Source organism: Embiotoca jacksoni, unplaced genomic scaffold (assembly GCF_022577435.1).
Source record: "Embiotoca jacksoni isolate LCO1_2020_lvr unplaced genomic scaffold, fEmbJac1.0.p SCAF_16, whole genome shotgun sequence".
Taxonomy (NCBI): Eukaryota; Metazoa; Chordata; class Actinopteri; family Embiotocidae; genus Embiotoca; species Embiotoca jacksoni.
Window position 1 is genome coordinate 9244282 of NW_027185296.1, and position 15647 is coordinate 9259928.

General features: G+C 42.0%; 1 protein-coding gene across 3 annotated transcripts in view; it reads left to right on the plus strand.

Moving 5' to 3' along the window:
- Nucleotides 1–15647, plus strand: part of wwc3 (WWC family member 3) — a 33224-nt gene that overhangs the window by 7646 nt on the left and 9931 nt on the right. For all 3 annotated transcript variants that reach the window (XM_069150784.1, XM_069150785.1, XM_069150786.1), the window contains exons 2-8: nucleotides 7094–7203; nucleotides 7745–7945; nucleotides 8438–8514; nucleotides 10076–10155; nucleotides 12719–12848; nucleotides 13334–13483; nucleotides 13655–13728. In XM_069150784.1, the coding sequence (XP_069006885.1) occupies nucleotides 7094–7203; nucleotides 7745–7945; nucleotides 8438–8514; nucleotides 10076–10155; nucleotides 12719–12848; nucleotides 13334–13483; nucleotides 13655–13728 (822 nt within the window). The remainder of the gene's footprint in view (nucleotides 1–7093; nucleotides 7204–7744; nucleotides 7946–8437; nucleotides 8515–10075; nucleotides 10156–12718; nucleotides 12849–13333; nucleotides 13484–13654; nucleotides 13729–15647) is intronic.

Here is a 15647-nt window from a genome sequence, read left to right on the forward strand (position 1 = left end):
CTGTCACCCGCCAACAATACGAGAATGGAAGCAGGTGGCATTTGTGGCACATAATGGAGTTAAAAGGGGAACATGCATAATTTTCTGTTATCGCCTCGTGCCCGTCTGCGACATCGTGTCGCTGTCAACACATTTGGTGTTTTTCTGGTCACGTATGAGATGCTCGTTATCCAGAGGTCAAGCCTCAAGTCTTATTTGTGGGGTTCAGCAGCTGGTTTGCGGGAATGATAAAAGGCTTTTAGTGGCTGCATAAGTTTGTCACTGTGATTTAGATTTGAGGCGCGCAGCTTACTTACAGTCTTCTGCTGTGGTCGACTCCGGCTCTGTTATCACGCTGCTGTTTGGTGTATTTATACAGTGAACCATCACACAATCAAACACCAGTGTCAAAAATGTATTGCATGTCGCATCCTGTCTAATGTCTGTCTCATTTAAAACAGTCGGAGGAGTAATCAGCTGCATGTTTTTTAATTTAATGTGAACCGAGTGAACCGTATGACAGACGGCCCCTTTGAATTTTGTGAGCTGCTTCAAAACATGTGGCTGTCAAATCTTAGTGAGCTCATTGTGATCAGGCTGAAGGAGAACAACCCAAATTCAGAGTATTAAACGCAGCTTCTTGGGTCCTGCAATGAAGTGGAAGAAGCAGTATTATTTTTTACTGGAACGTGCCGTCCTCTCGCCAGCACATCTTAATTGTTGTAGCCCAGGAACAAAGGCTGAAGGAGCGGGTTGGGATGACCCAACCAGACCCGGTCCAGCGGCCCAGATTCCAGTTTCACATGCCTTTCCCATGCAAAGGGGGATAGAAATATCCTCTGGGACAACCCAGGATGGCACAGATTATTCTAGAATTAGCAAATGTCTTCAACAACTAAATATATTTTGCTGGGAATTTGCAGGACACGAGCAGACCCTGCAGCATTTCAGTCCTCCACAGCTGAGCATGCTTGTCATTCTCTCGGTCTCTATTCTTTCTATTTCCGATATCTGTCTCATTTTCTGTTTCCTCTTAGATTGAAAGTGGATCCTGGAGAATGTGTAAAATTTCAGAACAAAACGTTGGGCGTTTAATAATAACCTCATTCACTGACTGCTGGCTGAGCAGCTTCACCAACCACGCCAGTATTTTTATGTAGTGATGTTTCAGCGTTTTTCTCTTCCTAATGCCGCGATGTCATTTCATTGTTTTTTATGTTCAGGATGAATACAAAAGTGAAAATATAGTAAGAACAATGGCTGCAACCAATGGTTAATTTCAGTGTTCTCTGTGACATCTTCAGATTATTTGCTTTGTTGGATCAGCAGTCTGAAGCAGGGCTACTGAAACTCATGAGCAAGAAGGTCGTGTGGGACGATCACTGGAGGCTCGAGAGCCGCACAGAATATTCGATCAATTAATGACTAAAGTATCAAGAAATACAACACGCATAATAATGTAGTGGTAATTCGAAAAGAACAGAAAAGCGACACTCACAAATCAATACATTCCAGTTTATTGTGGCTAAAACCGTTTCAGCTATCTGTTTTTGCCCACAATAGACTGGAATGTATTGATCTGTGAGTGCCTGTGTTCTGTTCAATTAATTAAATAACTCTTTAATATTAATAGATGTATTAGCACCTGGATCAAACTAATCACGTCCCCCCCTTTTTATGGTTTTAATCTCAGACAGCAAAATACAAGATGAACCTATTAAAACTGTTCCGGTCTGTTTATGATACGATTAAAAACGATTTCAAGCAGACATCAGGTGTTTATTTCAATTTCACGCCCGTATTTGTTAAAGATGGAAACAGTGAAACTATAACCAGACAGGGATTTACTCGTAGGCCATAGAAAATATAAAGTGGGCCATATCTGGCCATCAGGCCTGAGTTTGCCATCAGCCATCGTCTAAAGATATCCACTTTGGGAAATGGAGAAAAAAATCCTCACTTTGAAAGAAAATCTGGAGCCAAATGTTGTTTCTGCTCGAAAAATAACTGATGATCAAAACTGCAGCTGATCCAAATCCTACAATTTTATTTTCATTGTTCAATCAACTACCTGGGTCAGCTCTTAAAATTTCAACAAACTAAACCTGATGTCTGCTTTTAATTTTTTTCCCAAAGTTTGTTGCATGGCAGAGAAATAGAAATACATGAAAACAAAAACAATGTTTTAGAGAAACAGGAGTGAGTCTCCAGGAGTGTACGATCATGGTCGAGTCATGTTAGAGCATCTGTTTGGTGGAGTTAGTAAAGCCAGACCGATTTATCGTTTGGCAGATTATATTGGCCAATATTAGCCACACAGATACACAGATGTATTGGTGCAAATGTTTTTACTGAACAATAGAATTTATTGTTAAACTGTAAAATAATCTGCCTCCATTACATAACTTGTCACACATACATTTATCTGTCACAAATGTCTCGGTCGATATCTGAATTTTTTACCTCCTTATATTGGTATCGACCCCAAAAAAAAAATCCAGTATCGGTCGACTCGAGTAGTTTTTGCCACTAGAGTGCTTTAATTCAAAAGCTAATGCCAGCATGCTCACATGCTCAAAATGATGTATCTAAAATACTGTTTACCATATTCACCATCTTTAGTGAGTTTGTTAGCATGCTCAAATTTAGCACTAATTAGCATTAATGAAAGTATAGCTTTGTTTAACAATCAATCCCATAGCTGTTGAGGCACTTCAGTCAGAACCGCAGATATAAACATCATGGTGGTGCGAGAGGGGAGAAGTCAGGTGATGCCTGAAGTCATTAGTATTTACCCTCTGGAGATTTTCTGATGTTTGTAATGATTTTCATGTCAATCCATCCCGTAGTTGTTGAGATATTTCAGTCGGGACCAAAGTGGTGGACGGGCCAACCCACAGACTGACATTTCCATCCAGAGAGTCACACTTGCTTGCACAGCTAAAAACTCCCTGGTCATCTGTGCCAGCACCTGCTGCAGAGTTACAGTAATCCCATTGGAGCTCCAAAATAATCCTATAGGAATATAGTTACTATAGAAATAAGTGTTTAGCCTTAAAAAGCCACGCAGTGTCAGACCTGCGTTCCTCTCGGCATGTTGTTGGTCGTTTCACAGTGTCAGCGGACACAGGCCTGTTCAGGGTCACTGTGTCAGTCTGATGACACAATTATTTCTCCGTCAGACGTGTACGGACTGATGGACAGACATTTTGTTGAATTGTTGGGTTTCCCTGTATAATATTGTAAAGTTCTGCTGTAAGGACTTTAAATGCGTTAAGTGCCATGAAATAACCTGTGTTGTGATTTGGCGCTATATAAATAAAATATAATTGAATTGAATTGAATCACAAAGATTTTTCTTTTGTGTGAATGCTGTGCTCTGCTGTGTGTCCTCCTCTGTGTGAGTCTGTTGTGCAGCAGTTACAGACCAAGAAGACATGACTTGGAAAAGCAGTGGCTGCTGTCACAAGACTGCGTAACAAACCAAACATTCAGATATTCAAATCTGTGAGAGGACATGTTTTTTCCCTCTTGTCTCATTTAAAAAAAAAAAAAAAAAATTCTCCCTGGGGAGGTCAGAGGGCAGCTCAGGACTAACCTCCCTCTGACGTCACACAGCTTCCCATCCAAAAGCTTCTTGTGGTCGTCCTCTCTGTTTTTACGACTGTTTTGATTCTATCTAAAATAGAGCAGAACCACTGTACGAGCCGATTTTTCGCTTTGTCTTGTACTTAATGCTTTTTGATTGTTCTCGTCACGGCTCCTCCTTCAGTCGGTGTTTACATAAAACCTGACATAAAGGTGCAACTGTCCCATCTGAGTGTTTTTTAAGTATTTACAAGTGCAGTTAGTGTCTGGACATTTGTTTACCTTTAACAAACACTTGAGGCAGCGGCAGGCAGGGAGTGCGCTCGTGTTTGCTTGTCCTGGTGTTTGGCACTGAATGCACATAGTTCATGCGAGACTCCATTTAACCCGCTGTCACCATGCTGCTGCCTGTCTGTGGTGGATCTGGGAAGTCACTGAAGAAACTGCTGTAGGTCCATTCAGTGGGAATATTTGTTGTGGCATTCAAAGACCTGTGTTTCTAGCTCTGACTGATGTTGAGAAACGATTGGTCAATTAATCATCTATCCCCACAGAGATCATATTCTGATTCCTAGAATTATGTTTATGTTTTATGATATTCATCTTCTGTCACTTAGCATTTTTTCCACTGAACGCCTGAATAGTTTGACCTCTTCATGCCTGGAAATTATTCAATATCTATCAAATGAGGTAAAAAACAAAAATCACACTTTGCTTGAAGTGATGAGTCGTAACGACTTCAATTAAAAAAGGTCGGGAACGTTTGTTTTAATCGATTGACAAAAACGTAATGTTGTGTTTTGATACTTTGTTAGTCGTTAAAGTCTTTCTTTAAGTTAAAATGTCATAACATTTTCTGACTTCTCTAATGTGAGGATTTAAAAGATCAAACAAAGGCTGAGAAAATGAGACAAAGAAAATATTGTTAGTTGCAGCTTCACAATAAGTGTATTTGCTCTCACTAATCTTATTATTTGTGAAAGTATTTGAGAGTGAGTAAATGAGTGACAGACTTCAGTACGAGTTCCCTCGTCGTATGAGAATCATACGAAGAAATGCTGAACAATAAAATCAATTTGACCTTCTGCATTACTGCACATTCAAAGCTGCACATTAGCCGTGCAGCATGTAGAATTCCCCCAAAGTGTGTGAAATACAAAAGGAGTTCATTGAATTTGAGGTATTGAAGGGTTTTGACAGGCACATGTCATTCATCATCAGCTCGGATACGGCCTCAATATGTTTGTGTTGGAACATCTTCTAGACCCTGATGACAGCTTTTTTTTTTTCTTTTTTTTTAAGTGGAGGAGTAACTCTGTGTTTTCTTCTAATTTGAATCATCATTTGACCTGAAAACTGTTTATTTTGCCTAAAAATGACTTTTAAAAAGATCTAAAGAAGTGAGTTTGTGTGCAGAGCTGCTGCGTCCGTCTCCTGAGGAATGCGGTGCAGAATGTCTCGGCGACTCTCTCCGGGCCGTCCCCTCGTTGTATGCATTCCTCTCCAGGATCAGCACTCATGCACCGTCTGCATTGTGAGCATACTGTGGTGGAAGGGGTCACTGTGGCCGGACCCCCCTTTTGTCTGCGCTGACTGATGGTAATCAGTGACTGTATGTAGTGCTGTCATCAGACCTGCTGGGTCACAGCTCACTCTGGTACGTGTTGGGTTAGTAGAGATAGTTGTGTATCAGCCTGATGTCATTAGCTCTGCCCCGTCATAGTCACTGTTGCAGCATGTCACAGGTTGTGCAGACGGGCTCACGTCCAGGCCCTCTGTATTTTAAATCACACATTACACTTTCACACAGTAGCTTTTGTTGACATTTAATCACTACGAATTCAAGTTTAGAGAGAAGTTAAATAAGAGTTTTATGAAGCCTTAATATTGCAGTAAAAGATAATTACTTCTTGTATTTTAATTCAATGAAATGAATATGCAGGTTTTACAAATCCAGTTGAACTAGTATTAATCCAGATTGAAAGTCTCAAATCTTCACAAATCTAAGAGCCATGTTGCATCTGCTGTACTTTCACTTTGAAATCACTTCTGTATTTAACAAATTGTCATAATGATTGATTTTAAATCTGAACTGCATAATTGATATATAACAAAAGAAATGATGTCTGAAGTTTGTTGCACCACTGAAGCAGAGAGAAGTAACGATAGAAAAAGGGTTTAAAGTGAGGGTCTCCAACCAGTAGCTTTGGAGCTCCTGGTTGAGTATGTGTGTGTTGAGTTTTAATTTGTTATGGTCAACATAAAAGAAGCTTTTTCAGCTGGTTTGGTGGAGCTCAGCTAAGTGACTATATCCTACTTTCATATTGTCAAAGTAAAGCTCTCAGAGGAAAAAAAGGCTGAAAGTATTAAGATGAATGTTCTAATTTACAATTGAGTACATTTTAAATATGTGATTTAAAGTAGGTTAAGTGCACCAAATTGTGAATTCAAGTAAAAAGATCAGGAGATCAAAAGCTGAGCGTGGTTAGCTAGCTGCTAGGTTAAGATGGGCTTGTTATTAATTTAGCTGTTACCATCTTCGAATCATCTGAATTTTGGCTCTTTCTTTGGCTGTGTAGTTGACTGCTTGGGTTTGGGCTGTATTTTGCTGTAACTGCACATATACTTTATTTGTTATAAAATGTTTAATTTATATGGCGTAAAAATGTGAAAAAGTCATGTCAAACTCAGGACTTAACTAAGTTTTAATGTTCACAAAATACATGTCGTTCCTCGGTTTAGGCGGCATGTTGGGATTTTTAGCACTTGAAATGTCCTGTGAACGTCTCAGGAAATTAAAGCGTGCTTTAATTTGTAGTTTAAAAAGTCTGAACACTTGAAACCAAGTTATTTTGTCCTCTTTCCTTCAGAACTATCCACAGTCTGGTCTTGTGACCACCTGAACTGATCTGTTCTGTCCTCAAGGAGAACTTCTGCAATCTGTTAAATCTCATAATCAACAACACAGGAGGAATAGTTTCAAGTCAAAAGAAGCTCTGCCTCATCGTGATGAATGATATTAATAGAGAATGCATCTCTAGAGTAGTACAGCTGTAGTCCATAAGACTGGTTCGACTGCTGAGTGTCGGGGTGCTCGAGGAGAGAATATTCTTTAGAGTGAATGTTCACTTTTTGCTTCTTTCCCCTCGATTGACACTGAAAACACCATTAAATGAGGCAGAGCACCCTGCAGACCTGTTAATGTTAACAGGAAGAAGGCTAACAGCAAAGAGTATATAATGTGGGAGACACAAAAGCAGATTTGCGTGGGGAGAATGTAAAATTATATTAATTGAATAGCTCAACATAATTTCACAATGGGAATGCAATAAAGCTTAAATACGGTCTTGAAAGTTCTCGGCTTGATACTGCTGTAACTATCAGTCTTACATCAGAAAGAAAATCATTTTAATGGGTGAAATTATCTTAATATTGGTCAAAAAGTCAGGAGTGTTGGATATTATTCCTGAAGCTGTTATCTCTTAGTTTTTTTCTGTTGCACTGAATCATTTCTGAATACTTTCAGGATCACCAAACCGCTGACGTTTGCCGACTGTGTTGGAGATGAACTGCCTCTCGGGTGGGAGGAAGTTTATGACCAGCAAATTGGAGTTTACTACATCGACCACATTAACAGTGAGTGCATCCCACGCTCTTTGTCTCCACACTATAAAAATTATACTGGATATAATACAAATAATATTACAAATACCGGATTTCATTGCAACTCATTTTCAGTGAGGTTTGCTGCTGACTGAACGGCCACTGAATATTCAACCCTGGTATCCCACCAGTCAGTCCACCCGAGGACTTGTGTCACAATTTGCTTTGCCAAGGCATGAAAAGTTAGATGCTTCGGGTTTAGGCACCAAAGACCATGCGGTTAGGTTTAAGAAAAGATCATAGCTTGGATAACATAAGTCACTTTCGGTGCGTAACATCCTGTATGTCATGTAAGTTACTTGACCTGTTATGTAAATAACTTCAATGACTTCAATGAAATCTATTTTTGCTGTCTCTGACTCAAACTCTGGTCTCCCAGGTGAACGTCGTGTTTTATTCCATCCAACCCCTCCGAATGAGAACGGGCTGCTCATACATGCGACCGCTTTTCTGATTGATATTGTCACGCGTATATTTTTTGATTATTCGCTGATAATTTTGTCCTTTTTGTCAGAGACCACCCAGATCGAGAACCCGCGGACTCAGTGGCGGCAGGAGCAGGAGCGCATGCTGAAGGAGTACCTTGTGGTGGCCCAGGAGGCCCTCAAAGCCAAGAAGGAGATGTACCTGATCAAGCAGCAGCGACTGGAGCTGGCTCAGCAGGAAATGTTGCTCTTCCATGAGCTCTCTGAGGACAACCGCTCCATCACCAGCAGTAAGTCACACTAAAGTCCAGCTCGTGTCCCTTAAACACCTCCGACTCCTCTTACTTGATTGATAATTTGTACACAGCTTTGTGTTTTATAGTAAAAATACACATATACGAGGATAGATGGAGTGTGAGGAGAAGTGTGAACCTTGAGGCTCCATGAGAACAAAAACCTTGACCTTGGCTGACCTAATTCTCTGTCCGGGACACGTTATATTGCGGATGTCCCTTCAAGAACTGGTGGGGGAAGCAGATCTATAGAAAATATTCCAAATCCTCATTACTTGTTCACCCCACCCTCCCTTTTAACCACCTCCACCCAGTTCATCCTCTGACTCCAGCCAGCTGTCACACACAAAGCATCCAGGGGCCGTCCAGAGACAGCAGAGGCTGGGAGATGACACCGGATCCCCCTTCAATGCTCCCTACAACCTTAAAATCTTCACTGTTAACTAACTGCTGATCCCCCTCTGTCCCTCTCTCTTTATGTGTTCACAGCGCTCTCCGGCTCGTCCTCGAACGCGAAATACGACCCTGACCAAATCAAAGTGGAAATAGGCTGTAGACGAGAGCGGGTAAGTCATTATAGGAGGAGAACAATGGGCTGCAGTGAGGGGCCCTTTTGGGCAGGGAAGGAGGCCGGGGTGTGGCCCCTACAGGATACCGTGGCTCTGGCCCGGGGCCTCAAGGGGATGAGGATGAGATCATCATCAAAGGGTCAGGCAGGGGCCAGGTCCCTGACTCACAGGGCCAAGCTGGACATTTCTCTGAGATCAGGGTGAGGGACATTTTAACCTGAAGTCTCGAGGAAGACGTAACTGTCATGTTACGTCTTACGTCTATGTTACAATAGAAATCTGTCAATTGGAACAAACCAAAACAAACTGTTTTTAGAGGATCGTGTGAACAAAGTAGGTAATACCTATAAATCAGCACTTTTCATTTGAAGTAGTCAGCAACTTCGTTAAAATAATTTAGTCAGTCAAAATTCACTGTTGAGAGATCATGTTTGGTAAATGTTCATATGATTATATCAATTATGTATCATAGGATACTTTCAGGTAAATTGATTGTTAATAAATCTGAGGATCTTGTAACTTCTCATTTAGCGCCACCATCAGGTCTTATATTAAGTGCAAGCATGTAAACCTTCACATTATACCTGCTGAGCACCAGCATGTTAGCACTGCCCTTGTTAGCTTAGCTGTTCACTCTTAAGACTTGATTCCACCGAGACCGACTGTCTACTTTTGAAAGAAGTCCGACGCGGGAACAACATAGAAAATCTTTTCAATTTTGAAAATAAAACACGCTGTGCGGATTCCCAGTCATATATTGAGTTCCGACATCACTGTCTATCACCCAGATCCTCCTGCTAACAGGCATTGTTGGTATGTTAGTATGTTAGATGTTTTCTTTTTAGCAACTAAAACACAACCAAATGGCTTTACTATGTCTGAATGCTCCAGCACAACAAAGGGGAAATGAAAACGATAAACCCAAAACAGACAGAAAAATAAGCAATTTAACAGCGTAGCCTACTTACACACAGAGAAACACAAAAGTCAAGGAAAATCAGCAAAATGTTTGAAACGATTCGAGTTGATAAACCCGAGTCCGGTGGAATCCACAGGTCAGACTGTATTTAGTTTTCTGATAAAAGTACAAATAAAATGTATGCAAGATTATATATAGGATCATCGTTTGATGTTCTTTACAATAAAATGTAACATAACATAACATCAACAAAGCCTTTAAATAAAGACATCAATCATTAGTTGTATTACAACTTTTGATCAATCAGTAATTTTCACTACCTCTGAATGAGGTACTCCATTGATTTACATTTACCTTTATAAAGTTGGCAGAGTTATATCAGACATATTAAAAACAAAGCAGCAGAGGCTGATTTCACATTAATCTGTGTGTGTGTGTGTGTGTGTGTGTGTGTGTGTGTGTGTGTGTGTGTGTGTGCGGGTGCGCGTGCACACACACGTGCGCATACATGCCTCTGTGTAAACACGGCAGGGCATTCCTGTATGTGAATAGTCATGACTAGGCGGTTTTGGCCGGTGCTGGTGGTGAGAGAAGCCCATTGTGATCCACGGTAACCCGGTGTTCGCTTTGTGTCCGCAGCTCTCCAGGCTGAAGCAGGAGCTGGCCCAGGTGAAGCAGGAGCTGCAGTATAAGGAAATGGGAGTGGAGACCCTGCAGGAGTGAGTGTTCCTCTGCCTCTGTGTGTCCCAGGCCCACCCTTCCTCCCACGGCCACCCTTCTCCTTCCTCCAACACTCGGCCCCGCTGCTCCACACCCAGCCGCCTTTTCCCTTTTTCACTCCCTCTGCGTTTGGTTTGGTCCTTTATGTTTCAACTTTTTGTGTTTCTTCTCATCTTCCTCTCCACGTCTCTTTGTCTTTAAACTATTACATGTAGTTTTACAGGTTTTCACATTCACATTATCCCTTTTGAATATTTTAACCCCTCTTAAAACAGTTCAGACAGCTCAACAATACAATTTAATGATGTTAGTAGACATTATTCAGTTTAACTAAGCAGAAATGTCCTGAAATGTTTGAAAGATTTGGATCAAAAAGCCCTTTGAACCACATAGAAACTGAGGATATTGAAGAAATAAGAGGATACTTTTAAACCTCATATTTTAGAGGAAGTTTTCCCTTTTTTTTCTCAACACGTCTTTCCTTAGTTTGTGTTGTTTTTCAGACGCATACATGTTGTCTTTCTGTGCTGGGAACATTTCTGAGCAGCTCCAAAATTTTATGTTAGAAATAGAAGCTCCGCCTCCCTAAAGAGAAAAAAAAAGAAGAGAGAGAGAGAGCGTTTGAGAAAATGGCAAATGGAGGGAGTTTTTTGATGGAAAAGGGGACTCCACCTCAGGAAGAGGATGCACCAGTGGAGTGCAGGGAGCCAAGGCTCAGCCTGGAGAGGAAGTTGTTCTGCAGAGCAGGGGGGAGGTGGGGGTGGGCGGTGAGGGGGGGTGGGCTCCAAAGCAGTTTCAAAAACACAAGAGATATCTGGCAGCAAATTCCTCTGCACTTCCTGAGTCCTGGCAGAGAGTCCCTTATCTCTGAGATAATGCACAACTCAAGTGATTCCCAGAATAGGCAGGAGAATACACAGCTTGGAGAAAACACGGAGCATCCTCCCCTTGAGATTTTCACGTGTGTGTGTGTGTGTGTGTGTGTGTGTGTGTGTGTGTGTGTGTGTGTGTGTGTGTGTGTGTGTGTGTGTGTGTGTGTGTGTGTGTGTGTGTGTACGGGTGCTCGCCACGCGTGTTTGTGTCTTTGTTTGTCTGCGTGTGTGCGCGTCCTATTGTTCCCTCTGGGTTTGTTTTTGCCCACGACGGACCCTCCGGCTGTTGTTTTTTTTCTGTCTAATCTCAGCTGTTGTCAGCAATATAGAAAATTGTCCTCCACGCCATGTCGCATCAGATAAAGCAAACCGTTTACTCGCCGCCCTCCTCCTTAAAGAGCTCGAGAGTCGGAGTCAGGAGTTCATCTCTTTCAGACCAGTTTCTTTTGTACTCATCTGTGCTCCATCTTATCTCGACAAACTTTTCAAAGTTATCTTTCACTGATCTCCTGATCATCCCAACCAGTACCTACCTGGCTGAAGAAAATGTGAGCATAAATACAGCACACGGGGGGGGTAAAGGGGTGGTCGGGGTTCAATACAGGCAGGCACAGAGGGGTGGGTACTGCCCCTTTTTTTTTTCTTTTTTTTTTGCAGAGCATATAAACGTATAAACTCCCAGGCCCTGCCAGTGGGGCGGGGGGAACAAAGCAGGGCTTGTTTTGGGAGGAAGAGGCAGGGTCGGCTGGATGAACAGTACCTGCTGTTGAAGGAGGGTGAGGGAAGCGGGCTGTGGTGAGAGGGGAGGCCACGTGCCAGGCCCGCTGATGGAGGAGAGGAGGCACCGTGCTGCCTTTCTCCAGCTCGCAACCAAGCAGCCGACACCCCCCAACCACACACACACACACACACACACACACACACACACACACACACACACACACTGAAGGCTACAAGATGATTTACTAGAAGAAACAAAGTATGCAGATTTCTGTGTATTGTGGTTTTCTTTAATTTCATAATCAGTAGATGCTTTAATCACATGATGCCTGGATTCCTAAACTGTTAAACAGTTAAAATAGCGCTTTTGACAGCTGATTGGAGGGTTGAGGAAAAGTATAAAGCTTTATTTTATTTATACAATCTATTTTATATAATTTCCTTAAACGCCACATTAACTACATTTGGTTATTTTGGGGAGTCCATATTTAGCCCCAAATCCAGGTAAAAAGCCAAAACCTACTTATTATATGCATAAACTGTAAATAAAAGATGAGGATATAATGCTCAGGGCGACATCTTTTCTACCTGTTTTTTTAGTTTCAAACTTTTAAGTCGACAACTCAATACAGCCTCTTATTTTGAAAGGAAAGAATGTAAACACACGGTTAAATATTCAATAGATGGACTGCACTTCTATCACGCTTTTTTACATTATTAGTTTACAAAGCATTATTCAAATTGTTGCCTTTCATTTACCCCTTCAAACACACACACGCAAACACACACTCTCACACCAGTTGCGACCGAGTTGACATGCAGGGTGCTCGCGTCCAACGACACTTCGATTAAGCTGCCAACCCCTTGAATTAGTGGATAACCCACTCTACTATCTGAACCACAGCCGCTCAGCATACACTATACACAGTGCATTACATTCAATTCAATATGTTTTTTTTTTGTCTTACAGGATTGACAGGAAGATGTCCTGCAGCCAGACAAACTACAAGCTGGACGAGGCTCAAGCCATCTTCAACGAGCTGCGGAGCATCAAGAAGGCCATCACCACAGGCGAGAAGGAGAGGCAGGACCTCATCCAGGTAGCTGCTGTTCATTCATTTCATATAAAGATCACCATCAGAACTTCATGTCTGATCCAGCTGTTGTTGTTGTTGTTGTAGCTGTAGGGATATTCCATACTGACCTCTAGTGTCTGCTCAGCTCTACTGTTCTGCTGCTTCTCCTCATTGTCTTTTAATAAATCACATTTCCACCTGAATCATCCACCACGTCACCCGACTCTGGCAGCAAAGCAAAATATTCACTGTAGTGATAAATACTGAATAAGAGAGCCGTAACAAGATGGTGACTCAGTCTTGATTGTCGGGCCACATTTGCAGAGATATTTCCTGCCCGTGCCACAATCTATTCATGTGCACACACTGAAGCCAGATGATTTTAAATGTGATGATAATTTGACACAACAAATGTCACTGAGATATTGTCCCGCCCTGCTGCGGTATTCCTGAGACACATCTGTGTTATTGATTCCCTGTTCTTGTGTCGATCACTGTTTTTATTTTAGAGCCTGGCGAAGCTCACGGTTAACTTCCAGAGCGGCTTGTCGATCAGCGACTCGACCGGCGAGATGGTGAGCGGCACCGGACCGGCGGGCGACTCGTGCAACCTGCAGCAGTACTGCGACACTGGCTGTCAGACTGACATCATGGGAGAGGTAGGAGACGCTGCTGCTCCTCCCTGTCTCCTCCTAATATCATGACTAGATCAGATTTACATCACAGGAAGCTCCTCATACTCCCTTCATGTATCTGAAATGACTAGATATTATTCCTGTAATCTGTGCCGTCAAACCACCTGTAATGTTTGAACTCTCATGTCCTTAAAGTTTGGCTCCCAAGATTCCTCACATTTGGTGGACAAAGTGAAACTCAACTGGCAGTACGAGGAGGCCAAGAAAATGTAAGTGTTTGTTGTTTGTGAGTCGTAGTAGTGTGACACTGACTCCCCCCCCCCCCCCCCCCCCCCCACCACCTCAGGCCCTGCGCGTCATGCAGCAGGAGAGTAGGAGGATGTGTTATGAATAGTATTTGCGGCCGGTGGCCGCGGCCGCTGAGCGATGTCTGGCCAGCAGAATGAGCTGGGTGGTCACATTCTTGCCCGGCCGCGCTGCTGCTGACTGTGTGCAGCCTTTGTGTGCGCAGCCAGAGAGAGGCTGCCGCGACGCACACCCTGCTCCTCCGCAAGGTGGTTTAATATACACACAGTGCGGTTAAATATATCCCAGCTCAGCCCATGGCACAGGCTGAATTGTACGCTGGATGGAGCCTGAAATTCCTTCAAGGTATGACTGAGTGTCTTCCAGTGTGACGATAGCTGCAGCAGTGTTATTACTGCACGCACACTTTTATTTTTTGTATTTCTTTAACAAGATTCATGTTGCTGTGGTGACCCAGCAGCAGCAATGCCAAGCATGACATCAGGGAGGGAGAGAGAAGGGAGACCTGTGGAAACTTGAATGCTCTGTCACTGAGTCACTGTGTCTCAACTGCAGCACACACAAACACAGTTATTTCATCGGCGCTGAGGTTTCGCTCTCTGAGCTCCTATTTAACTCTGAGTAAACATGTCACTGATGTTCAGCTGTGAGACAGACCACGGGTTGATGCAGCAGGTAGCTCCGGCAGAGATGACCCGCTGAATGCTGTTATTATAGTCGCAGCATTAAAGCTCCATGCGGGGCTCAGACGTGAGGAGCTGATGTTCCAGTGGAGATATGAACATGTTTGTAGTATTCAGAAGCTGTGTGTAAAGCTGCACGGAGAATTTATGCAAATATGAATATGTAGAAAGTGACTTCATGAAGAAAATGCACAGTCAGCTTTATCAAGCGTCATTTTAAAACATCTAATTTGAAAGGAACTCTTCCTCTTTTTTTGCAAAGCCAGTTATATGATAAAACTGATTCATTTTTTTACACAACATAATGCGTTATTTAAAAATTGATAGTTAGATAAAATTATTACATTTCCAGTGATCAGAAGGTCGGTGGTTCGATCCCCAGCTCCTCCTGTCCACATGCCTAAGTGTCCTTGAGCAAGACACTGAACCCTAAGTTACTCCTGATGGTGTACCATCGGTGTGTGAATGTGCTCCTGATGGCAGCACCTTGCATGGTGATCTGTCTCATTAATGGGTGAATGGGAAAACCATGTTAAAGCGCTTGGAGACCAAAAGGTGATAAAGCGCTATACAGACCATTCAGTTAATATATCGATATCAGAATGTTTTACTTCCTACTATCATCGTCAGCCTCAATCATTCAGTATCTGTCAGGTTCTCGTATCAATTTTCTCATGTAATTATTGGCAAATAAGCTCATTTTGAGTTGACTACATATTACTGTAAAACCATCAATGAAAATAAATCTTTGTATAACAACTACAAAATATCAAAGGTACCTTTTATGTAAAAAAACAAAAAACATCATCAGTATAGTTTTATTTTCATTCCTTGTCTTCTGATTGAAAACCTGCAGTTTGTTGATGCAGTACTTTGAACTGGGAAACTTCTGCTCTCTTTACGTTCACACTGATGCTGATTTATGGCTGTTTTTACATTTTAATGAAAAACAATTTGTAATGTCATGAATAAAAACACTATATGACCAGTTCTTTTTCTTTTAGAAGATATTTTTACTCAAATCATATCAATTCAGTTATATTTATAGCATGGAACATCCTGATACTCTTTACAAACATAAAAAACAAAGGCAATTAAATATAGGAAATATTAAAACAATAAGTGCAAACAAACGAAGAACCCCCTCATTAAAATGTCAACGTCAAAACAAAAACATTGTACAACGAAGGACTTAAAGT